Below are 25,519 nucleotides of genomic sequence, written 5' to 3' on the forward strand. Positions count from 1 at the left end.
CTCACAATCTCTCCCTCAACATATTCCTCTCTACGTGTCTCTCAGAATTTCCAACTTTGAATATTTATGTCTGTGTCCCAGAATCTGGTTCCCTTACCTTCCTTTGTGTTTGTACTGTAATTATCTCTTTTCCAACTGAACTGTCCTCTCCTGGAAGGCATGAACCCGTTATCAGTCCTCTGGGTATCCCCAGTGTCCCGCACAAAGCCTAGCCTATAAGTCTCTCAGATACATTTATACTTGAATGAAGGATTTTTCTGAGGAGTAAGGGACACTCGATTTCCTGCCCCCCACTCGCGCCCCTGGCCCCCGCGGAGCTGGCTGGCTGCCCCCGGGACAGCTAGGTACCTGGGCAGAGGGTGTGGTATTGTGCTGTTACTCTTGTGTTCTTTGCCCAGGTGACACAACTCTTTGAGGGCACCTTGCCATGTTCTAACCCTCTCCGCAGGAAACCGGGGCAGTCAGCACAGCCCGGGACGCCCCGCCCCCGCCTCGCCGGCCCCGCCTCGCCGGCCCCGCCCCCCGGCTTCGCCATTAGAGAAGCGCCGGCTGCAGCCGGGGGGGGGGAAAGGCGGGCGAGAAATGGCTGCGGTGTGTCGGAGCGTGAAGGTATCCCGGTCCTCGCCCCTGCGGCCTGCCCCGCTGCACCTGCTGGGACTGTCGCGTCCGTGGAAGTAGGGGGAAGAGATCGGTGCTGGGAGAAATGGTCACGCGTATCTAGGCCTGGTATTGCGGTGGTGGGGCTCGGGGGGTGAAGGTCAGCTCTCCGCAGCACGTGTGTGTGGGGTCACTGGATGGACTATCCGGGGATGAGAAACCTAGAGGGGCTCATCAGTAAGGAGAGGAGTCACACCTGAGTCATCTGCAGGGGCAACCAAGAGCCTCCCTTGCAGGCAGTTGAAAGGGTCTGCACAGTGTAAATGTTGTCCGTACCTTCTCCACAGGGCCTGGTCGCCATAATAACCGGAGGCGCCTCGGGGCTAGGTCTGGCCACAGCAGAGCGACTGGTGGGGCAGGGGGCCACTGCTGTGCTGCTGGACATGCCCAGCTCGAATGGGGAGGCCCAAGCCAAGAAGTTAGGGAAGAGCTGTGCCTTCGCCCCAGCTGACGTAAGTGGGGTCGCTTCACATCTCCCCAGGACACCGGCCTGGGAAGCCATGGGGTCCCCCCCCCCCATAGGGTACTGTCTATGTAAGGGGTGGGCCCGTCTCCCTTTCCTTTAAAAAAAAAAAAAAAAGTTTTTTTATTGATTTTTAGAGAGGAAGGAAGAGAGAGAAACACATCAATGTGAGAGCAAAACATGTATGAGCTGCCTCCTGCATGCACGCCCCCTACCAGGGATTGAGCCTACAACCCCGGCTTGTGCCCTGACCAGGAATGGAACTGTCAACCTTTCAGTGCATGCCCAACCAACTGAACCACACCAGCCAGGGCGACCCATCTCCTTTTCTCTTCACAACAGTGAGGATGGGGATTGAACATATCAGAATCTCCTGGAGGGTATAATTTGAAAATTCATATGGAGCTCTATAGTTTTATATCTACAAAGTTGAAAAACTTTTCATGAAACAAACTACAGACAGTAAAGCTTGATGCAATCATCTTAGCAGGTAGAGGTACAAAAAAGCTAATCTGTCTTCATATCACTAATTCTCAAAACAGTGCTCTGATCCACAGCAATTGAGACTCTCCACTGGTATGTGAATTCATCAAAAGAGGATATAGATTTGAAAAATGTTTTGAAACACTGTTCTGTAGTACCTAACATTTTCAGCTTTATCCCACTCTTGAGTTTTCTCTTGGTCTTTCTCTTGGTTATGTAATTCTGCTCTCCCCTCCCATAGGTTTAGTGGTGTGTGTGTGCTCTGGGTGATACCTCCTCCACTTCTCCCTCTAAAGGTGACCTCAGAGAAGGACGTGCAAGCAGCCCTGACTCTAGCAAAAGAAAAGTTTGGCCGTGTGGATGTGGCAGTCAATTGTGCAGGCATTGCACTGGCCATCAAGACATATAACTTAAAGAAGAACCAGGCCCATACCTTGGAGGACTTCCAGAGAGTTCTCAATGTAAGGCCTTGGAGGTTCTCCAAGGGTAGGAATAAGAGGTGTCTGGCTGTGAGTGTTCCCAAAGCTTTTAGGGGACAAAAGGCTGCTTCTGCCTCAGGTCCTAACCATGTCTCTACTGGTCCTCCAGGTGAATCTCACAGGCACCTTCAATGTGATCCGCCTTGTGGCTGGAGAGATGGGCCAGAATGAACCAGACCAGGGAGGCCAACGTGGGGTCATCATCAACACTGCCAGCGTGGCTGCCTTTGAGGGCCAGGTGTGTGAGTAGGGGCAAGGCTTGTGCCTCCTCAGTGACTTGCTGGGGGCCCTCCCACCTATGACCTCTACTCTTTCTCCAGGTTGGACAAGCTGCATACTCTGCTTCCAAGGGGGGCATAGTGGGCATGACACTGCCCATTGCTCGGGATCTGGCTCCCATGGGCATCCGGGTTATAACCATTGCTCCAGGTAGACATATCCCCTCCCTGCCACACCTGGGATTGGGTGGGATCCATGGACAATTGAGACGGGAAAGTATCCATCACCTAAGCAACAGCAGCCTTCCATCCCTGGGCATAAGGAAGTACTACAAGTAGGGCTGGAGTTGGGTAAACATGAAAGCGAGGGCAGGCCTCTGACTCTGTCTGTCTTGTCTAGGCCTATTTGGCACCCCACTGCTGACCAGCCTCCCAGAGAAAGTACGCAACTTCCTGGCCAGCCAGGTGCCCTTCCCCAGCCGACTGGGAGACCCTGCTGAGTATGCTCATCTGGTACAGTCCATTATCGAGAACCCATTCATCAATGGAGAGGTCATCCGACTGGATGGAGCCATCCGCATGCAGCCATGAAGGGAGAGGGCAGAGAAAATACATACTCTTCCACCCTTCCCCTGACATACTATACTCCAGCTTGGGAGGAAGCCCAGTAGCCATTTTGTAACTCTGTCCACTAGTCACCTTCTGTGCCTAATAAAGTCTATTTCTTACAGGAAGTATGCAGTGCTGTGCGCTGGGGGAACTGACATGGGGAAGAAAGGTGAATGGGTGAAGACTGACAGGGTTGGATGCACAGATCGCAGGGGTGGCATGGGAAAAGCAAGACCTCACACCTTTTGTGTCCTATTACAACACGTGGCCTTGATTTTAATGAACAACTTTATTACCTAGGCTCGCAGGTTGGGGTACGGGCTCAGCTATCTTCCTCTGGGGAATGGACTATGGTAGGGGTCTGCAGCATTTTCCTCTGACTTCTAGCTTCTGTGAGCTTGATGGGGGTGAGGGGAAGGAAGAGATGACCATCTGGAGTTCAGCGGCTGCTGGTGTTGAACTGTAGGTGATATTGGGCTGTAGGTTGATTGGTATAGATTACTGAATTCAGGTAATTCTGCCTGTGAAAGAAGTGCAGAGGCCTCAACTCATGGGCTTTCCCTCTCTCCCTGGCCCTCGCCATTCCTCCCCACCCCTTGGCAGTCATCCCGGCTGCCCTCCCCTAGAACTCACTGGGCTTTTTGCTCGCTAGCCAGCTGCTGGTTGAAGGAGCCCAGTCCCCTCCGGAATTCAGCACACAGTTGCCTCTCCTGCTCTTCTAGCTCCATGGCTGCTTGGGCCAGGCATATGGCCTGTCTTCCCCATTCAGCATCCTGTGCTTGTTCAGCCTGGCGCTGTGCCTCCTTTTCTCGGCATTGCGCCTCCTGGAATTTCTTGATATCAGTTTGCTGCTCTGCAGCCACGCTCTTCCCGCTATGGGGCAGGACCTGGTGGGGAGCCACAGAGCACTGGGCGATGTGGGGTTTCTCATTTAGTAGGTCACTCTTGATCTGGTTCTGGATCTCCTTCAAGTTGGCCTCCTGTTCACGCTGATGTTCATGGCGCCGTCTCTCAGCCACCTCAGCTGCCTGGTGGGATCCCCAAATGTGAGCATTTGGGTGCCCAACCTCAGGGAACTCTCAGTCACGGGAGGGGGAGATGTGGCCCTATTCTCCTCCATCTCAGAGCTATTGCATGGCCCTTGAGTGACCTAATGTGGGGAAGGGGTAGAATGGACAGGGAACTTCCCTGCCCTCTGAAAGCCCATAGACTGAGCAGCTGGGGAAGGGAGGGCAGTGTTCTCTTCTCAAGTCAGCCTGAGTCTGGAGGTAGGGAATGGCTTCTGCCCTAAGAGGGCCCTTGGGTAAAGAGAGAAGTCCTCAGGTAGATGAGAGGGTTGGTGTTGATTCGAGAAGTATTGTGAGGGGAAAGATGTGGCTAAGATTCCCCAGGACTTTGTTCAGAGGGTTAGGGAGAGCCCAGAGCACTGGATGGCTCAGGCCATACCTGGGCTTTGTTGGCGTTGGCCATGGCACACCTCATGGCTATGCGACAGGATTCCTCCAGCTTGGCCAGCTGGGCAGCCCGTGTTTCCACGGCTAGGCGCAGCTTCTCACGGAGATCATCTACACACAGAAATATGACCAGGGCACTGTACTGGCCTGCTTCATTCCTGGTCCACTCATTCAGCAGCCATTTGTTCGACAAGCGTTGTTGGTGTATGTGTATGCATGTTTCGGAGTGGGGGGTAATATCCTAATTGTAGGGATGTGCAAAGAGCTACTTTGTAGGGCTAAGGATAGCCAAAGTGGCAGTAATGAGGATTTCTCAAGTGCCTAACTGAAAGATGCCTCCAATGGACCTGGATCCCAGTGCCAGCTCTATTGCTTCTAAGCTGTGTCACCTTAGGGAAATCGTTCCATCTCTCTGAACTTCAGTCTAAGACCCATGTGTTGGGTTCTGAAGATACCATGGAATTAGATCCTATCCTCAGAGGGCTCCCTGTCTAGTCGGGGAGTTGGATCAAACATAGGTCATCACCATAGAGATGTGTACAGGGCATTATGAGAGCTTTAAATGATGGGTCAGAGGAAGGCTTCCAGGAGGAGGTGATCCTTAAAATACAGGTTGCATATAGGCATAAAGAGCAAAGGGCATTCCAGGCCACGGGCATAACATGAGCAAAGGTATTGACACTTAAATTGCCACACTGGTCTTGCTGTTTCTAAAACATGCCAGAGACTCCTGCCTCATAGATTTGCAATACATGTTACTCTTGACTCAGCTTTCTCACTTCCCACAGGTCTTTGCTCAAATGTTACTGCTTCAGTAACACCTTCCCTCTCCCTCCTACCTAAAATTACAACCTGCCTCCCTCCAACATTTATTTCCCTTTCCTGATTTTTCTCCCTAGCATTTGTCACCATCCAATATATTCTACATTTAAAATTATTTTGTCTATTGCCTGTCTCTCCTCACTAGAAGGTAACCTTTGCCCTTGCCAGTTTGGCTCAGAGGTTAGAGTGTTGAACCTGCGGACTGAAGGGTCCTGGGTTCGATTCCCGGTCGAGGGCATGTACCTCAGTTGTGGGCTTGATTCCCGGCCCCAGGCGGGGCATGTGCGGGAGGCAACCAATCGATGTGTCTCTCTCACTTGATGTTTCTCTCTCCCCCTCTTCTATTCTCTCTGAAAAAATATCCTCTGGTGAGTATTAAAAAATAGAAATAAAATAAAATCAATAAAAGTGTTTGGGAAAAAAAGAAAGTAACCTTTGTGAGGGCAGGGTTTTTGTCTGTTTTATTTACTACCATGTTCTAGCACCTAGTAGGTGCTCAATGAATTCATTTGACAAACATTTATTGAACACCTACATAGTAGGCTAGAGAGTTTTGCAGGGCTAGACTAAGGGCCAGAAACTTCACTTGAGGGTGGTGGGGAACATGGGAGGACTTTAAGCAAGGAGGTGACACAGATTTGCATTTTAGAAAGCTTCTGGTGGGAGACAATGGAGGTAGAGAAGCCATCTTGGAGGCTAGCAGTAGGCCAGTTGGCAGGACTCAAACTAGGCCAGTGATGGAAAGGATAGAGGGGAAATATATAGGAGGTTACATCAGCAGGACTTGGATGAGGGAGTAAGGGAGAGAAGACTCGAGTGCTTCTCAGGGTGCTGGTTTAGATGACCGGTGCATGGTGTGGCCACCACCGGAAGTAGAAGATACAGAATAAAGAGCAGGTTAAGGGGCACTGATGAATTCTGTTTAGGAAGCAGAGTTGGAGGCGGTCAGCAAGTATCTGGCTATCTGATTCTGCATGTAGAGAGCACAGAAGTGATGACATAGTAGCTAAAACCAGAATGGGGACTGAGGACATCTGAGGTTAGTGTGCAGGGTAAGGAGAGCAGTGTGCCAGGGACAAGGTCCCAAGAAGAAAGGAGTAGAAGGAAGAGGAGCCACAAAGGGCAGACAGAGAAGGATGGTCAGAGAGCTACGGGCAGAATGTGCTGTCACAGAAGCCACGGAAGAGAAGTTCAAGAAGGAAGATGTGATTAGAGTCAAGTGGAGCAAGAAAGATCCAGTCAAAGAGAAAAGAGTAAACAGAGCCTCTTGGACCTGAACCTGATAACACCAAAGGCCTTGGTGATTTTAGTGAGAGTGGTGGCAGTGAAGTTGTGTTGGGAGAAAGGAGATCTGAGGGACCTGAGGTGTGACTGGAAAGTACGGAAGAAGAGACAAGTGGAAGCAGATTTTTGCAAAAGCATAGTTGGGCTCGGCCAGGCGTGGCTTAGCGGTAAGTGTCGACCTAGGATCCAGACAATCGGGGTTCAATTCCCGGTCAAGGCACTTGCCCGGGTTGTGGGCTCGATCCCCAGTCAGGGGTGTACAGGAGGCAGCCGACCAATGACTCATCATTGATGTTTCTATCTCTCTCTCTCCCTCTCCTTTCCTCTCTCTGAAATCAATAAAGATATATTTTTAAAAAGAAAAAAGAAAAAGTATGGTTGTAAAGACAGCCGGCTAGCTCACAGCTTCTAGAGGAATCACAGGGTGGAGGGAGGCATCTGTCTCTTTAAGATGGTTTAGGCTTTAGCATGTTTATAGCCTGCACAGAAGGGGCCAGTGGAGGGGGAAGTTCGAGAACACAGGGGAGGGGACCCCTGAGGGAGCACAGCCTGGGGGTGGGGCAGGGAGAATGAAGTCTAGAGCACAGGCTGAAGGCTTGGCTTTGAAGAGGCACAGTGACATGGACTTCAGAGACTGGAGGGCTGGGGGTGGGGAGGGGGAGACAATAGGGGTGTGCTGTTTCATTTCACTCTTCACAGCAACCTGGAGAATCAGCCCAATTTTTCAGATGGGGACACAGAGAGGTTAGAGGTGAAGTGAAAATACCCAAAGTTACAGTCAGCAAGTAGCAGGTTGGGATTTGAATCCAGGTCTCTGAAGGAATCAGCCCATGTTCCTTCCATTGCACTAAACGGACTCTCACTTAGCACAGTGCTGTCCCTGTGCCCTGCTCTGCCTTCTCATATGCCTCCCTGCTGCCATCAGGCAGCTGGCCCCACAGTGCCACTACAACTGCTCCAACAAAAATCACCAACTACTGCTAATTTCCAAATCCAATACACAGGACACAGGGCTCCTTTGTTCCTGTCCGAACTGCTCCAGAGCATTTGACATTATTGACAACTCCCTCTCTGAAATTCCCCTCTTGGCCTCTGAGGCCCCACTTTCTCACAGAGACCAAGAGAAGGCTGGTATGGCGTAGTGGTCAAGAGCATGAGCTCTGTAGCCAGCCTGCCTGAGTTCACTTCCTGTTTCCATCACCCATAGCTATATGAGTCTGGACAAGTTACTTTGTTCTTCAGTTTTCTCTGCTGAAAGTGGGGATAATACTAGTACTTGCCTCATAGAGCTGTTGTGATGATTAGTTACATACATGGTAGAAAGCTTAGTATAGTATCTGCTACACAGTACGTGTTCAATGAAGGTTTGCTATTATCATTATTTTGTGCATCTTTTTCCTACCTCCCTGATCCCTTGTCAGTCTTTATTATAGGGTCCTTCTCCTCTACTCATTCACTCAAGATATATTTACTGATCATCTATTATGTGCCAGGCCCTGTGTAAGTCACTGGGGTTGTAATGGTTAGTAAGACAGCTTTGGTCTTTGGTCTCACAGGATGCACAATTTGCTCACTCTATTCCCAGGCACCAGGCTTAGCATTCTGCTCATTTGCACACACACACCCCCACCATGGCCCCCAAATCTCTCCCTGCAGCCCAGACTGGCCCTGGAACTTCAGGATCATATTAACTATGTAGCTGCCTGTCAGCCAACTCCTCTTGGCTGCAGTAGTCTTCTACCTGATCTCTTTGCCTCTAGTCTAACCCCCTCTAGTCCAACCTCCTCTTTTGGCTGACAGAGTTTGTCTAAAACACAAATCCTGTGACTCCAATGCTCAAAACCTTCCTGTGGTTCCTACCTCACTCAGTAAAAGCTGAAGTCCTCATTATCCCATAAGGCCTACTCGATCAGGCCCCTTTCACCTCTCTGACCTCACTTCCTACCATTATTCCCCTCACTCACTTTACTGCAGCTACTCTGGCTTCATTGTTCTTCCTCAAACATTCCAGATACCCTCTCTCCTGCCTCAGGGCCTTTGCACTAGCTATTTCCTCTACCTGGACAGTTCTTCCTTCAGATATTTGTGCTACTCACACCCTCATCTTCAGATCCGTTGTCAAGTGTTACCTCAGTGAGGTTTTCCTTATTTATTTTTATTTTTAAAAAATTTATCTTTATTTTTGAAAGCGCTAGATATCCCCTCTTTCTCTCCCCTTTGATCCCCTCCATCCCGCATTTGCTCTCCCCCAGGTCTTCACCACACTATTGCCTGTGTCCATGGGTTATGCATATATGTATATAAGTTCTTTGATTAATCTCTCCCCACCCACTCCCCCACCCCTGCTTTCCCATTAAGATTCATCAGTCTGTTCCATGCTTCTATGTCTCTGGATCTACTTTGTTCCTCAGTCTATTTTGTTTATTAGATTTCATATATGAGTGAGATCACGTAAAACTGAATCAGGAAGAATCAGAAAATCTGAATAGGCCAGTAACAACTGATGAAATTGAAGCAGTAATAAAAAAAACTCCCAGCAAACAAAAGCCCTGGTCTGGACAGCTTCACATGTGAACTTTCTAATTCTTTAAATTGTAGGGTTAGATAGTGTTGACTTTTTGTCTGGAAGATCTATCCAGTGAAGTCAGTGGGGTGTTAAAGTCCCCACCTATGACTGTATTGCTGTTGATCTCTTCCTTAAAGTCTTTAAGGTTATCATTGATAGGTCCTTATTTATTGCCATTTTAATTCTTTATGCCTATGTTTCTCTCTCTATTATTATTACAGCAGTCCCTTTAACATTTCTTGCATTGCCGGTTGGGTGGTGATAAACTCCTTTAGACTTTTTTTGTCTGGGAAGCTCTTTATTTCACTATCTGTTTTGAATGATAGCCTTGCTGGATAGAGTAGATCCTTGTTTTGCATTACCTTGAATGCTTCATGCCATTCTCTTCTGGCCTATAGAGTTTCTGATAAGAAGTCAGCTGACAGCCTTATGGGAGCTCCTTTGTGGGTAACAGATTGCTTTTCTCTTGCTGCCTTTATGATTCTCTCTTTGTCTTGAATTTTTGGCATTTTAATTATGATGTGTCTGGGCATGGGCCTCTTTGGATTCTTCTTGCTTGGGACTTTCTGTGCGTCCTCAACTTGTGTGACTTTTTCCTTCATCAGGTTAGGGAAGTTTTCTACCATTATTTCTTCAAACAGGTTCTCTAAGCCTTGCTTACTTTCGACCTCCTCTGGCATTCCAATGATGTGAATATTGTTACATTTCATGTTGTCCTACAGCTCCCTTAGACTGCCCTCCTGTTTTTTAATTGTTTTTTCTTTTTGGGTCTCTGATTGAGTGATTTTTTTCTACCCTGTCTTCTAATTCACTGATCCGATCCTCAGCTTCCTCTAATCTGCTATTTCATTCCAATATATTTTTTATTTATGCTTTGTCATTCTTAATTTCCTTCATAGTTTCCATATCTTTTTTCATGCTGTTGAGCATCCTTATGCTCAGTATTCTGAACTCTATATCTGATAGATTGCTATCTCCATTTCATTTCACTCTTTTTCTGGAGACTTCTCTTGTTCTTTCATTTGGGGCTTGTTTTTTTGTCTCCCCATTTTGGCTGCCTATTTGGGTTTGTTTCTGTGTATTAGGTAGGCCTGCTAGGACTCTCAGTCTTCTTGGAAGGTCTCTGGTGCAGGGCAATGCCAGATGCTGTTTGTGACTAGCCTTGAGTACCCTGTTTGGAGCTATCAACAACCCACAGCTTGAGGTCCCCTCTGTTGGGGCTGGGTGCATTTGGGCATGACCAAGGTGCCCACCAAAGACTGCTTTTCCAAGGCCCAGGTCCAGAAGCAAATCAGGCAAAGACTCAAAACACTGTGAAGTCTGCCTCTGCCTGCAGGCTGATCAATCTGATTTCTTAATGAGCCTCAGGCTATAGAAACTCCACAGGGTAAGTCGAGAGGTTTTCCATCAGGGTGAGGCTATTGCTTCCCCCTCAGGCAAAAGCTGCTTGGAAGGTAAATGACTGCCTGTGAAAGATGTCCTCTGCTAATAGGGGAATGACTCATCACAGGGATCCAGAGGGTAGCCCTCTGAGCTCTATCTCCAGAGCCCACAATCCTAGATTCTCCTCATATAGCGCCAGTCCACTCTGCCCTCCCTCTGCTGGAGCCCAGGGTGAGTGGCTGCACATGAAACTTAGTGCGTTGGCTCTTTAAGAGGGTGCCTGCAGTTCCAACCATCTCTCCCTGGCAGACAGAAACCCTGCTGCTTTTCACAGCCAGATGTTATGTGGGCACCTTTCTCAGTTCTGGTGCTCTTGGCTAGGAATCCCAGCCTGGGATTTAGGCCCCAGAGTCCTCAGTGGGAACCCCCCACAGCTGAGATATCCCTCCGGACTTTCAGCTGCTGCCTATAGGAGCCCTCTTGCGCCTCCACACTTCCTTCCAGTCTCTATGTGGTCTCCATTTTTTCTCCTTGATTATGAAGGTGCTCGCCAGCTTATCTTCAGTTGCAGTTGATTGTTCATGATGATTTTTCTATATTTTAATTGTAATTCCAGTTTGGTCCCGGGAGAGTGTCAGTGTAACTTCCACTTAGTCCACTACCATCTTTAATCCAGGTTTTCCTTTTTTAAAATTGCAATGGTGCCCCCCTCCAAAAGTTCCCATATACTGTATTGTGTGTTATTTTTTCCTAGCAATTGTATTAATTACCTTATATATTTCACCATTTTATTTTGTTTATGGTCTGTTTGTCCCCATTAGAGTGTGAACTCCATGACAGCAAGGATTGTTCTGTTTTGTTCACTGGGCCAGGCACAAAGTAGGTAGCTTAATATTGAAATGGTCTTGTCATTTCTCTGCTTAAAACCCTTAAGTGACCCTAGTTGGTTTGGCTCAGTGGTTAGAGCATTGGCCTGCGGACTGAAGGGTCCTGGGTTTGATTCCAGCCAAGGGTGTGTACTTCAGTTGCAGGCTGTATCCCCAGCCCTGCACAGGGTGAGTACAGGAGGCAGCCAATTGATGTGTCTCTCTCACATCAATGTTTCTCTCTCTCTCTCTCCCTTTCACTCTCTCTGAAAAGCAATGGAAAAATATCCTTGAGTGAGGAATAAAAAAAATACACCCCCCCCCCCAAAAGAAACAAACAAACAAAAAAAACCCTTCAGTAGTTACCCACTGCCTATACAGTCAGGTTCACAATTCCTTAGTTTGGTGTAAAAGGTTCTTACCCATTTTCTTTTCCTCCAAGTCCTCAACCCTGGGCTACACTAACACTAAACTGTGTATCTTAAAACTCCCCAACTATTCACAGCTTGCTGCTCTTCCTCTTGCTATTCCTCTGCCTAGAAGGGCCTTTTTGTGTTCCCTCTACCAATCCTGGAAAAATTGTACCCAACTTTCTAAAATTGGTTCATGACTGCTGACCTGTGCCACTACCCCCTGCCCCCCTTGCCTTGTAAGAATTGACCACTTCCAGGCTGATGGTCTCTCCGCGTTCTATGTGCACTTCTCTCACAGTACCCGTCCGAGTACCTAACACAGTGCTACAGCATAAATATTTGTTGATGAATGACTTCTGCCTGTATCTTTTCCTCTTACTCTAAACTGATTTTCTGGAAGGCATAGTTCTGTGGGCTTCTGAAGGGCAGGGGGCCTGTCTTGTTTACTTCAGTCTTCAAGTGATCATTCAGCAATGATTTATCGAGCTCCTGACACAGTGGCAGGCACTGTGCTAGACAACTAGGATACAGGTGTGGAAATGAGACATATGGCTCATCTTTAGTGAGCTGACATTTTGGGGAAAAGACAGACATCCCACAAATGCTTTCAGAGTTAGTTACATCTATAAGTGGTACAACAGAACAGAATGCTATAATAGGGATGATTTGATAGGTGGGCAGTATGTGTAAGTAAGAGATGCTCCTTGCCCTCAAAGAGCTTACTCTAATGGAAGAGGAGGCATGGCCACAGATAATGTCAAAGTAATGGTAGCTACTGGCCATTGAGCACTGACTTAAACCCTTAAGTGATTACCCACTGTCTACACAAAAAGTCACAATTCCATAGTTTGATGTTAGTTTTCCGTTCCTCCAAACACAACCCTGGGCTACTAACACTGAACTGTGTGTATCCTAAACCACCAGACCATTCACAGACCTAGTGCTACACATTGTGTTTCACATACAGAATCTCATTTCATTTTCCTATGAGCTCTGTTTGCTATGGATTATTATTACCATTTTAAAGATGATGAAACTGAAGCACAGAGAGGAAAATTCATTGGCCCAAACCACCTAGTAAGTGGCAGAGCTATTAGGCCTGTCTTCATTGTACTGTTTCCGGGTAATGAAATGCCAGGTTCATCAGGGACCAATGGCTACATTGTCAGTTACTGAAGGAAATCAGGGAGCTTGGGGTCTGATCAGTCTTTCAGCAGCAGCCCTGTGGGTAACTGGACACCCCCCCCCCCAATATAGTTCTTGTCTCCTGGGTGCTGTACCCAACTCAGGACTTTTTCCTGCCCTGGAGGGCCCAGCTGCTTACCTGTACGCATTTCATCGACCCTGGCTTGCTGTCGCTCCTGTATCTGCTTCTCCAGGCTGTACCTGAGCTGCTCCCGCTGCATTCTCAGGCATGTGGCCTTCTCTGGGTTGTCCCCAGAGAAGCACTGCAGGCTGGACGCTCCACAGTAGGAATCACTGTTACCACGAAGGGCTGGAAACCCCTTCCAGAGTTGGTCTGGACCCCAAAGGTTAAATTCACGCTTATTCTTGAGCTGCTGTTTCTGCTCCCGAAACTCCTGGACTTTTTTGGCCAGCCGGCGTGTCCGTTCTGCCTCTTCCTTCTCTAGCATCTGGGCTACCAGATCATACTGCATCTGGATGGTACCTGGGAGTGGTGGGCAGGGACATGGAGAAGGCCCCATCGGAGGGAGACCCCACTCAGCAGGCCTCTGCTCCCAAGGCCCATCTGGTTTGTTCTGCCACACCCCAGGCCTCAGGCCCACTCTGAGGTGGAACTGCCTCATCTCAGCCCACTCAGTCCCTTCCATCCTTCACCTTGGCAGGCCTCTGGCCTTGGGTTTTGTTTTGTTTTGTTTTTTTAAAATATATCTTTATTGATTTCAGAGAGAGGAAGGGAGAGGGACAGAGATAGAAACATCAATAATGAGAGAGTCATTGATTGGCTACCTCCTGCACACCCCCGACCAGGGATTGAGCCTGCAACCCGGGCATGTGCCCTGACTGGGAATCGAACCTTGATCTCCTGGATCATAGGTCGATGCTCAACCGCTGAGCCATGCTGGCCGGGTGAGGCCTTGGGCTTTTACCGTAAGCTTCATCCTTGCTCTGCTCTGCTGCCTCCCGAAGCTTCCGCTCTTCCACCTGGCTGTTCAGGGCTCCAACATCCACCTAATCCCAAAAGAAATGAGCTAAATCATGGCAGGGGCCCAGCAGCAGATTTTACACTGCTCAGAAATCCTGTTTCAAAATCCTCCTATAGCCTGGCAGGTGTGGCTCAGTGGTTGAGCGTCAACCCAGGAACCAAGAGGTCATGGGTTCGATTCCTGGTCAAAGCACATGCCCGGGTTATAGCTTCAACCCCCAGGAGGCAGCAGATCGATGATGTTTCTCTCTCTTCGATGTTTCTATCTCTCTATCCCTTTCCCTTCTTCTCTCTCTAAAAATAAATAAAAATGTGTTTTAGAAGAGAATAAAGTCCTAGCCAGTTTGGCTCAGTGGTTAGTGCGTCAGCCTGAGGACTGAAGGGTCCGGGGTTTGATTCCGGCCAAGGGCACATACCGCGGTTGCAGGTTCAAGCCCCACGTTCGTGAGGCAACCAATTGATGTGTCTCTCTCACATCGGTGTTTCTCTCATTCCCTCCCTCTTCCACTCTCTCTGAAAAAGCAATGGAAAAAATATTCTCGGGTGAGGATTTAAAAAAAGAGAGAGAGAGAATAAAATGATTTTTAAAATTCTCCTATAGATCCCTAATACCTACTAGGTAATGTTCCACCATCTCAGCATGGTTTGTAAACCCCTCAGTGGTCTAGCTTCTGCCTTGTTCTCCAACCTCATCTCAGTACCCTCTTCCCCTGTCCCACTCTCAGGAGCTCCGTGCTTACAGTTTCCTGCACATCTTATGCTGTTTTGCACAGACAGTTTTTGCTCCAGCCACTCCTTCTGCTTGGAACACTCTCCCCTCTTTACCGAAACTCCTAATCAGCCCTTCAGCTCAGGCTTTCACTTTCCCACTGTCCACATTATATTGAAGTTTAGACAAGTTTAGTCTCTGTTGATGATTTTCTCCACCAGACTGTGAGCCCATTAAGGGCCGAGGCTGGGCCTTAGCTTTGTGTCCCTCCTGTGCAACCCAGTGCTTGGCACAGAGCAGGCCTTAGGAAACGCCTGCCAACTGGATCTCAGTCACACCACTCAACCCTCAGCCAACTGCTTACTTGTGCCAGGCACTATGCTCTGGTTTCCAGAGCTGCTACCATAAGTTAATATTTCCTTTAGCCTCATTTTACCCGAGAGGGGTGGAGCTTAGAGCTCAGAGAAGACATTTGACTCGCCCAAAGCCACACATCTAGTACATGGCAGACCTGGCCCTTGAGCAGGTATGGGGTCTTCTCCACAAGACCATGCTGCATCGTCCCTTTATCCACCCCACCCAACAATCTATTTTTTCTTGAACTATCACTATTTTCTCTTTATTATTATAATTCATTCATTTAAAATGTTTCAAAATTGTGCCAAAGGGAATACAATCTAGCTAAGAATCAGTGTCCCTCCCACCTCTGTTCCTCAGCCTGCTTAACAGTTTCTTATGTAGCCTTCCACAGAGAGTTTAGACATATGCAATATCAAATATGCTTTAGACTTCTTTTGGCTCCATGCTGTTTGTCTCTCAAGAGCCAGGCCTCTTGGCCCAGAGCTGACTGGAGAAGAGTCAGCTGTCATGGGCTCTTCCTCCGCCAGTCTCTCCCCCTGCAGCCCAAACACCTTCCCAGGCCCTTCCCAAGCCTGAGGGCGGGTGACTTCTCCCCCTTGCCTTCCTTTCCAGCCCTAGGACCTGCTCAAATCAGGGAGGGGTTGTAACAGGCACTGCTATATTCCTCTCCAGGTGCAAAAGTGAGGTCGCTCTGGGTCCCAAGAAAGTCCCCCCTGCCCACTCACCCCTATGACTCGGGTCCGCACATCAAAGAATCGTTCCTGTCGCTCCTTTTCTCGATTTCGTCTAGCTTCAATGGCTGCCACCTCCTTGGGATCTGGTGGCAGGTTTAGTGAAAACATCTGGAAAAGGGGCAAGGTGGGATGGCCAATCAGTGCTATACTCAACCCCCATTCTTTTCTCCCCATAGTATCCCACTGGTTGTTGATTCCCATTGATTTTCCTTCCTGTTAATGTTGCATATTTGTGTCCTCCATCTCTGCCATCACCACCCAAATTCAGGCCTCACACTCTGGTGCCAGGCAATATTTCCAGGAGCCTCACTGGCCTCCCTTTCCTCAGTGCTCCCCTCCCTTGCGCCAGTGCTCCCTTGCCCCAGCTCTGCACTGGCTACCAGAGTGCTCCTTCTGAAAGTGAATCTGACCATGGCACCCCTCGGTTTAAAACCTTTAAAAAGCGCGTTAAAGCAAATGGCTTCCCAGTGTTCACAAGATAAAGTCTACCCCCACCTGCTAGATTTATAAGGGTGTTTCCATGACCTGATCCCTGCTCACCTTTCCAAGTCTCAAACTCATCCACAACACTCTCCCTTTCACATTATGCTTTACCCAGTTTTCCTCATTTCAGTAAATGGCATCACCATTCCCCCTTTATTTATTTTTATTATTCTGTGGCTGAATGAAAGGTTAGAGGGCTTAAATTTTCCTGTGTCCTTTCATATTTTGGGAAGCCCATTTTTGGAATGTGAGCCACACAAAGCCACAGCCAAAAATACAGTGCAAACATAAATCTTTTTGTGTCCCTCAGGGACTCTGCGCTAAGACATGAAATGTGCTCCTGAGGGTACAGAGCCCCTTGCCTCCAGGAAATCATCCTAACACAGAGGCCTCAGCTATTCTGAGGAAAGAAAACAGATTTGGGTTTTCGAAATCAAGTGGGATCTAAAGCCTGAAATAAATATTCTTACTTTACATTAAAAAAATTCTTACCATGTCTCTCACCTGCTTGAAACACTCCACTGCCTCCCCACTGCACTTAGAATCAGATCCAGTTCCTGTGCACCTCACCAGTTCATCTCATGCCAACAGCTCCCTTGCTTACAGCACTCCAGGTGCACTGGTATCAAGTCTTCCAGTGAAATAACTGTTCCTACCTCAGGGCCTTTATACACAGCCATTGTTTTGTTTGAAACACCATTTCTCAACCCCTTCTACAGCTAGTTCCCATCTTTTGTTTTTAAAACCATTTTATAACTAGTGAAATAGTAGATACATACAGAAGAATATATATAACTCATATGTAAGTTATGATAAAATAGAGACCCATGAACCAATTCTCCAATTTAAGAAATATAACATGATCAGTACTACTAAGTATCTTGTATCTCTTCTCCCTCATCCTTACCCTGAGAGATAACCATTGTCCAAAACATCACCACTCCCTTGCGAATATGCATTAATATACTGTGTGTACCATTCCATGAACAATAGTTTAAAACATTTTCATGTCTTGGAACTTCATAGAATATTATGAAGTATGTATTATTCCACATCTTGCTTTCTTCTTTTTTCTAATCTTGCTTTTTTCACTCATGTTCATTCTATCATTTAACAAATATTTGTGGAGTGCCTACTGTCAGACACTGTTTTAAGCATTGGGAGACATCAAGGAGCATAAGTGATAAAAATCTGAGTCCTTGTGGAGGTTATTTTTTAGTGGGGGCAGACAAACAATACAATAGAGTATATTAAATAGTTTGTAAGATGATCATAAATGCCATAGGAAAAAATATAGAGCAGAATAAGGGGAAATGAAAGTGCCAAGGAAATGGGGAGGGGTGTTTCAGTTTTAAATATGGATGTCAGGGGACACATAACTAAGAAGGTACTATTTGAGTGAATAGTTGAAGAAAGTAAGGGAGTCACCTATGCAGATATCTAGGAGGGGAGCACTCCAGGCAGAAGGAACAGCAAGTTTGAAGGCCTTAAGATGGACACACATTCAAGGGAACAGCAGGAGGCAAGTGTGTGAGCAAAGGAGAGGTAGGTAGGAAATGTCATTAGAGAGTTAATGCAGGGGCCAGAACATGTAGGACTTTGCAGACCATTGTAAAGGCTGTGGCTTTTATATATATATATATCTTAATTGATTTCAGAAAGAGGAAAGGAGAAGGAGAGAGAGAGATAGAAACATCAATGATGAGAGAGTCATTGATCGAGCCCACAACCTGGGCATGTGCCCTGACCGGGAATCGAACCCCAATCGCCTGGATCCCAGGTCGATGCTCAACCGCTGAGCCATACCGGGCCGGGCAAGGCTGTGGCTTTAACTCTGAGAGAAATGAACAGCTATTGGAGGGTTTTGAGAAGTGGAAGCAATGTGTTTTGCTTTTGATTTTTAAAGGACATCTCTGGTTGCTGTGTTAAGAATAGACTGGGGGTAGGAGAGGCAAGGCTAGAAGCCAGGAGACCAGACGGGAGGCTATACCAGTCATCCAGGCAAGAGATGATGGTGACTCACACCAGGTTGGTAAGAGCAGAGGTGGTAAGAAGTGGTCACATTCTGGACATATTTTGAAGGCAGAGATGACAGGACTTTCTGATGGATTGGATGTGTGGTATGAGAGCAGTATCAAGAATAACTTCAGCCCTAGCCAGTTTGCTCAGTGGCTAGAACATCGGCCCGAGCACCAAAGGGTCATGGGTTTCATTCCAGCCAAGGACACGTACCTCGGTTGCAGGGTCGATCCCTGGGGCACCTGTGGGAGGCAACCAGTTGATGTGTCTCTCTCACATTGATGTTTCTCTCCCCCCCCCCCCTTTCACTCTCTCTGAAAAGCAATGGAAAAAATATCCTTGGGTGAGGATTAAAAAAAGAATAACTTCAAGGATTTCAGCCTACAGAAGGATTATACACCCTTATCTCATTGCCCTCAAGGTTAGCCCAATTTGCTTTGCCCTTTCCAGTGTGAGAATTGACATGTGTCATTGCCAAGCAGAACTACGAGCCATTAGGTGATAGGCACTTTTTCTCTTCACTCTCTATGAGACTGGCAATGTCCCGGCTAAGGGTTGCTCCTTCAGCCTGCGTCCTGAAATGGTAACATAGAGCAGAGATGCAGTCGACCCACAGTGGACAAGAAGCAGGAGTGAGAAATAAATGTTTATTTTTATAAGCTGCTGAGATTTTGGGGTTGTTTGTAACCTCAGCATAATTTAGCCTATCCTGGCTGATACAAAGGAATTTAAAGCTATAAGGCTGTAAGAGACCTCTAAGGGAGTGAGTGTATGGATAAGAATGTCCCAGGGGAGACAGGGAGAGGAGGAGCCAGCACTGTAGGCTAAGGAGGAATGGCCAGTGAGGTGGGAGGAAAACTAGGAGTGTGGTGTCAGAGAAGCCAAGTGAAGAAAGTGCTTTTGGGAGGAGAGAGTGAGCAACTGATGATGAGTTAAGAGGAGAACTGAAAATTGACTGACTTAGTAACATAAGGGTTGCTGATGACTGTGACAAGAACATTTTTGGTAGAGTTGTGGGGATGAAAGCCTGATTGAAGTGGGTTCAAGAGAGACAAGGACTCTGTGGCACAAACAACCCAGTTTATTTATTTTTTTAATTGCAAGAGAAAAAGAGGGAGGAGGAATCTGTAGATTAAAAGAGACATATATACAGGTGGGAAAGTTTCTGTAGCGTATTGCTAGGAGTGGAAGTGCTGGATCCTAGCACTTAAAGCATATTTAACTTTACGAGGTGATGCTAACTTGTTTTTCAAGGAGATTGTACCCATTTACACCTTCACTATGGTGTATAAAAACTCTAGGCACTCCATATCTTCAGCAACACTTGGTATTGCAGACTTTTAAATTTTTTGCCCATTTGTGGGTATAAAATTATTATCTATTTTAATTGGAATTTTCCTTATTGCTAACGTGGTTGCACATCTTTTCACGTGTGTTTTGGTCATTTTTGTTTACTCTTCTCTGAAGTGCCCATTTACATCTTTCATTTTTTTAAAAATCAGGTTGTTTGCCCTTTTCTTATAATTTTAAGAGTTCCTTATGTATTCTATACAACAATCATTTCTTAGTTTATATGTGGCAAACATCTCCAATTTGTGGCTGGTCTTTTAACTTCATTATTTTTGATAATAGTTTTTATTATTTAAGAAATGCCCTGATGTCATAAAGATATTCTCCCATATCGTGTTTTAAATTTTCTAAAGTTTTGCCTTTCTCATTTAAGTTTTTAACCCATTTGGAACTGCATTTTGTATATGGGTAGAGATATAATTTTATTCCCCCCAAGCTCCATTTCCTGTCAGATTGCTGTCCTTTCGTCACTTTATTCCCTCAGCCTGATGGTGACTGTTTCTCCAAGTTGAATTTCATTTATTTATGGCTCCTCTGCTAGATTCCGTCAACCAAGTTTTCTCACCTTCTTGGACTTGTCCTAAGACTTTAGGACTCTTCTCAGCCTCCAGACATCATTTTTTAAAATAGATAGAGGAATGGTTAGGGCAACCACCAAACCCTTTCCATGTCTAAGTTTAAGCACCAACCCCAGCAGACTCATTCCATCTGTCATCACAATATAAGGTCACTGAAGGGGAAGATTCAGCAGACATTTTAAGATTCTTGGACTGCTAAGGCCATGGCCTTAGTAGTGAGTAGGTATAAGGTGATAGGGGAATGAAGGGATGGAGGAGAAAGATATAAAAGGTGGGGAACAGAGAGGGGAAAAGGACAGAGAGGGCAGAGTTGGGGGGAAGAGAAGGAAAGAGGAAGGAAGGCAACAGGGCGATTGACAGGGGTGGAGGACAAAGAGCAGAGAGAGTAGAGGAAAGGTAGAAGCAAGGGATGGGGCTGAGGTTGATGAAGAGGTAATGGAATAGAGGTGAGGCATGAAGAGAGAGATAGGAAGTGGGGAGAAGGGAAGAAGGATAAAGGTTAAAGGTGGAGAACATTGGCTTAGGGACCCTGACTCCCAAGAGTTCACACAAAATACCTTTCTCAGCAAGGACTCCCAACTTTGAAGCTCCTAGCTGGGGTCTAGGTTCAGGTAGCCAACGAGTGGCTCAGGTCCACGACTGCTCTTGGCCTACAGCGTCAGTCTCTGAACTCTGCTTGAAGGAACAGGAGGGAGACAGGGGATAGGGGCAGAACGTCGGGCCACAGCTTTCCCCAGCCCGCATCCCTGTCGCTTCAGAGTACTCTCATCTCCCTTCACACCCCATTTCCCTTCACACTCCATCCAAGCTCTAACTTCATCCCTTTCCGCCTCCACAACAGCAAGGTCTGAGCTCACCTAACACCGAATCTTCCCGTTGGCCCCTCCTTCCCGTACAGTCCTCGGCTCCCCGGGGTCCTTTCAATTCCCGACCCTGTTCTAGTTTTGAGCCTTCTAACCGGCCAGACTAAAGCCACAGCCCATCTCCCACCTTCCTCCTGCTCTAGAGACCATAACCCTACTGTGACTGACTCGTCTCAGCAAGCGTGATCTCTGATCCCGTCTGCTTACTCGGATCCGAGAATCTTCTCAGTCCCCTAGGAACTGCTACCTTCGCGATTCGATTTGTATTTGCGGCGGCTGGTGTTGCCCAGCAACAAGGAAGGGGGCGGGACCCAAACGCTATTGGTAAACTCGCGCCCTGGGCAACGGATCAACAAAACTTCCATGCCATCCGGAAGACCCTGCCCCTCGCTCCTGCCTGAGCCGGAAGTCGGAAATCCCGTTTGGCCTGGACTTATTCTCGCGAGGTTTACTATCCGCCCGGCCTGCACTGCGGTGTTTCCCGCGCAGGCTACTCCAGTTCCCGGCGTACGGCGCGGCCATTCGTACCGCCGCCGGCGCCGCCGCCGTCATGGGTTTCCTGAAACTGATTGAGATTGAGAACTTTAAGTCGTACAAGGGTAGACAGATTATCGGACCATTTCAGAGGTTCACCGCCATCATTGGACCCAATGGCTCTGGTGAGATAACCCTGCTGCGGCCCTGCGTACGTCCCGCCCCGGACCCCTATCCGGTGTCATAGTACAACCCAGCCCGTGCTACTTGAAATGTCGCGAACCGTAGCAGGTTCCTTGCACTTCCCTAGGGGGTTCGGCCCAAACCCGCTTTCCCCGCTCGGGTGCTCTGACTTGAACCTCTTCCCCTGGTGTCAGTTGCCCGCTCTTTGCGCGGCCCCGACTCCGGCCTGAGTGGTACGCTCCGGACTGTACGTTCCCCCTTCCTCTGCCCCCTCCCGCCAAAAGTGACGGTCCCAAGTCCGCTGCCAGCTAGATTCCTCTTGTTGTATGCACCCTCTGGAAGATGGGCAGCTGGTAGCCCTTTCGTGGCTTTCGGTCCCAAACGGTACATTTAATCCGTTCCGCTTCACATTGGTACGCTCCAATTTCGGTCTTTTTTTTTTTTTTTTTTTACTCTCCTTTGGAGGCGGGCAATTTTGAATTTGAGACCCAGCGCTCGCGTCTCCAGAGTGCTTGGGGTCTTGGCCCTCCATCCCTGTCCACTCCCCCCATCTGAGAGGCGGGGATGCCTCGAACTCGCCCCTCTGTTAGCTCTGAAGCCGCTAAAAAATCAGAACTTATTCGCTTACTAAATTAACTGGATGTTTACTGTTTTATAAGGAGTTATTCAAGGTGCTGTGGGAACAGCTGAGAATAGAATAAGCCTTGCTCCTGGGGAATTTACATAATAAAGAAAGAGAAAATAAGATCATTTTCAGCTGTGAAAAGTGCTTTGCCGGAAATGAGTCCGGTTGATGTGATAGAGTGACCTGGGTGGTGTCAGTAGTCAATAGAGTGGTCAGTAGTTAATAGTACTGTATTGTATATTTTAAAATTGCTAAGAGAGATCTTAAAAGTTCTCACAACAAAAAAAATTGTGATTATGTGAGGTGATGAATGTTAACTAAATTTATTGTGGTGCAGTATATACAGATATGGGATCATTATGTTGTACACGTGAAACTGATATAATGTTATGTCAGTTATATTTCAATAAAACGTGGGGGGGAAGGTTGGTCATGTCAGGCCTCTATTTCATATCTTAACTCTTGATCTCTAAATGATACACCATGGGTTCCATCGGTCTACCCCTTCAAGGGTTTGTTGGGGATCCTGCTGTGCTCCTCCACCCTTGAGTTCTAGCAAAATCATTTACTAGCCTGAGGTGGCTGCCTTTGTTGAAGTAGCTCAAACTGACGACCTCCCTTGGAGTCTCTTGCCTGTGTTTGGCTCTCAATGGAGATATGGGTTTCTCAACAGTGGCTATTGACATTTCCAGCGTGGTAATTCTTTGCTGTGAGGTTGGTCCTGTGCATTGTAGGATGTTTAGTGGCATCTACTCCTTGGCTTCTACCTACAAGATGACAGTAGCGCCCCCTCACACCCCCCAAGTGTGACAACCAAAAATGTCTCCAGACTTCGCTAAATTGTCCCCTGGGGGTTGCAAAGTCACTCCTCCTCCCAACCTCTTTAGAACCACTGGCCTAGAGGGCTAATGCTTGGGGTTCCACTTCAGTGTCTTAGGATTTGGGTATGGTGGAAAGAGGCATTCAATCCCCTCAACATAGGTAGATTTGTATACCCAGCTGTTCCAAAAAAGCCCTTGGCCTAACTGCCCCTCTTACCCCCATTCTTCAGTGACCACCTCCACAAGGCATTCTTTGATTCCCTTCAGTGAATTGCTTTTCTCTGGCACACAGACACTTGGTACACATTAACGTTTATTTTCTTCTGTCTTGTATTCATGGTAGGTATGTTTTTGTATCTTCATCACTGGTCTGTGAGTGTCTCAAAGAAGACATTTCTTAAAACGTTTTATCACTGCTCAGCTCATAATGCATATTATTAAAATGTTCATAATACTGAGTGATTTTGAGTAGGGAGGCCTTTGGTTGTAAGATGTTCTTACTGTCCTGGGAGAGCATAGGAGAAGCCCAAAGGGTTAAAAATGGGTGCCTAAAAGGTTGACTCCTGGTCTGCTTGGTGTGCTAGTCCTGCTGTGATGAGGGGAGACATTGCCGAGTCAGACTTGTTAGAATAGGACTGCCATTTATTGAGCACCTACTGTGTGTTGAGTACTTTGTTTATTGGGCCCCTTTACATTGCGATTCTCACAATGATCCTAGGAGAGAGATCCCATTATCTATGTTTTATATATGAAGAGGCTGAGACACAGTTGTGATCACTTGCACACATTCCCAGAGCCAGATCAGAACCCGTACCTGTCCAAGCCTGTGCTCCTGCCACTCCAACAGAGAACTATGTGCCAAGCATTGTTTTACATGTTTTACTCATGAGTCATGATTTTTCACATTTTCCAGGTGAGGTCAGCTAAGAAGTAGGGGAAACTAAGATTACAACCTGATCTATGGGACTAGTACCCAAGCTCTTTTTTTTTTTCTTTTTTTAAAAAATGTATCTTTATTGTTAAAAGTATTATAGATGTCCCCTTTTCCCCCCCCATTGACCCCCTCCACCCTGTACCCACCCCAAAACATCTTTTTTTTTTAAACAGTTTATTGATTTTTTTTTTTTTTTTTGTGATTTTTTTTTAGAGAGAAAGGGGGGGAGGGAGAGAGAGAGAGAAAGAAACATGGATGTGAAAGTGTAACATCGATTGGCCACCTCCTGCATGCCCCATACTGGGGATTAAGCCTGCAACCCTGGTATGTGCCCTTGACGGGGAACTAGTGACCTGGTGCACAGGATGACACCCAATCCACTGAGCCTCACCTGCCCAGAAACCAAGTTCTTAATCTGTCTTGTACTGCTTCGATGGAAGGACCTGGGCTACTTTTGTTTTTTAAAAGATATGTTTTTATTTATTTTTAGAGAGAGAGGAAGGGATAGAGATAGAAACATTGATGAGAGAGAAACATCATCAATCGGCTGCCTCCTGTACGCCCCCTACTGGGATTGAGCCGCAAACCCTGGTATGTGCCCTGACCGGGCATTGAACCCGTGACCTCTTGGTTCCTGGGTCGACGCTCAACTGCTTAGCCACACCAGCCGGGCCACGCTGGGCTACCGTTTTCATAGCTGGGTAGTAGATATGTGTTAGAAATCAGATCCTCAGTTCACAGTCACATAACATGTTTGGGGAGAATCTTGAGATACAATTTATAGAGATTAAACTGTTTCCCACCCCCTAACCACAGTCTAAATTTTTTAAAATCTTTTTTCGGAGTCTAAAATGAAGAAAGTAAAAACTGTGACTTCTCTTCTGAAGAGATAACCACTCTTAATGTTAAAAATCGTACTTATTTATTTGAATAGCTAATAAATGCACATGGTATAAAATTCAAAAACTCCCAGAGATTATACAGTAAAATGAAGACTCCATTTCTTCCTGACCTGTTACCTACTTTCCTTTCTGAAAGTGACCACTCTCAAGCTGTTTACATTTTCATGTATTTTTTTCCTGTGCCTTTCCTTCTCTCCAGGTTTTTATTATGAAAATTTTCAGATATACATGTGTGCTTTGCTTGATCATTTGCAAGTAAATTGTAGACTTAATGACATTCACCTCTAAGGGATTCAGCATTCATCTCCTAAAACCATTCTCCTCTGTTACCGATATACCATTATCACACCTAAGAAAGTTAATTTCCTCATGTCATCAATCATCCAGTTCATATTCAGGCTTCCCTAATTGCTCCCAAAAATGTCTTTTGGGGTTTTGGGGGGGATCCAATCAGAGTTTGTGTACTGCCTTTGCTTATGTCTCAGTAATCTCTAGTGTTCTGGAATGGTTCTCCTAACCTGTTTTGACATTGACTTTTTGAAAATCCCAGGCAAATTGTCTTGTAGAACATCCCACATTCCATTTGTCTTAAGGTTTCCTCATGGTGACATATAACATGT

The 25,519-nt window shown here is 46.9% G+C and overlaps 3 protein-coding genes and 1 pseudogene across 12 annotated transcripts in view; 3 read left to right on the plus strand and 1 right to left on the minus strand.

Moving 5' to 3' along the window:
• Positions 1 to 25,519, plus strand: part of LOC308551015 (high mobility group protein B1 pseudogene) — a 535,482-nt pseudogene that overhangs the window by 18,229 nt on the left and 491,734 nt on the right. The window lies entirely within an intron of this gene.
• Positions 528 to 3,035, plus strand: HSD17B10 (hydroxysteroid 17-beta dehydrogenase 10). The gene is made up of 6 exons (XM_081125125.1): positions 528 to 609; positions 945 to 1,109; positions 1,900 to 2,064; positions 2,192 to 2,320; positions 2,403 to 2,511; positions 2,701 to 3,035. Exons 1-6 carry the CDS (start codon positions 583 to 585, stop codon positions 2,889 to 2,891), a joined length of 786 nt encoding a protein of 261 aa, XP_080981251.1. The 5' UTR covers positions 528 to 582; the 3' UTR covers positions 2,892 to 3,035.
• RIBC1 (RIB43A domain with coiled-coils 1) lies at positions 3,159 to 21,359 on the minus strand. 9 transcript variants are annotated; one of them, XM_081125117.1, is made up of 8 exons: positions 21,168 to 21,359; positions 20,655 to 20,769; positions 15,659 to 15,775; positions 13,809 to 13,890; positions 13,022 to 13,366; positions 4,356 to 4,474; positions 3,543 to 3,733; positions 3,159 to 3,430 (listed from the first exon to the last, which is right to left on the minus strand). In XM_081125117.1, exons 3-8 carry the CDS (start codon positions 15,773 to 15,775, stop codon positions 3,349 to 3,351), a joined length of 936 nt encoding a protein of 311 aa, XP_080981243.1. In that variant the 5' UTR covers positions 20,655 to 20,769; positions 21,168 to 21,359; the 3' UTR covers positions 3,159 to 3,348. The 9 variants fall into 9 exon arrangements, with proteins under 9 accessions (XP_080981243.1, XP_080981241.1, XP_080981238.1 ...); XM_081125115.1 differs by having other exon boundaries at positions 3,543 to 3,796; XM_081125112.1 differs by having other exon boundaries at positions 3,543 to 3,937.
• Positions 21,402 to 25,519, plus strand: part of SMC1A (structural maintenance of chromosomes 1A) — a 32,505-nt gene continuing 28,387 nt past the window's right edge. Inside the window, exon 1 of the mRNA XM_081125107.1 lies at positions 21,402 to 21,619. Within this exon, the coding sequence (XP_080981233.1) occupies positions 21,511 to 21,619 (109 nt within the window). The 5' untranslated portion in view covers positions 21,402 to 21,510. The remainder of the gene's footprint in view (positions 21,620 to 25,519) is intronic.

The sequence above is a fragment of the Miniopterus schreibersii genome (assembly GCF_964146895.1).
Source record: "Miniopterus schreibersii genome assembly, chromosome: X".
Lineage (NCBI taxonomy): Eukaryota > Metazoa > Chordata > Mammalia > Chiroptera > Miniopteridae > Miniopterus > Miniopterus schreibersii.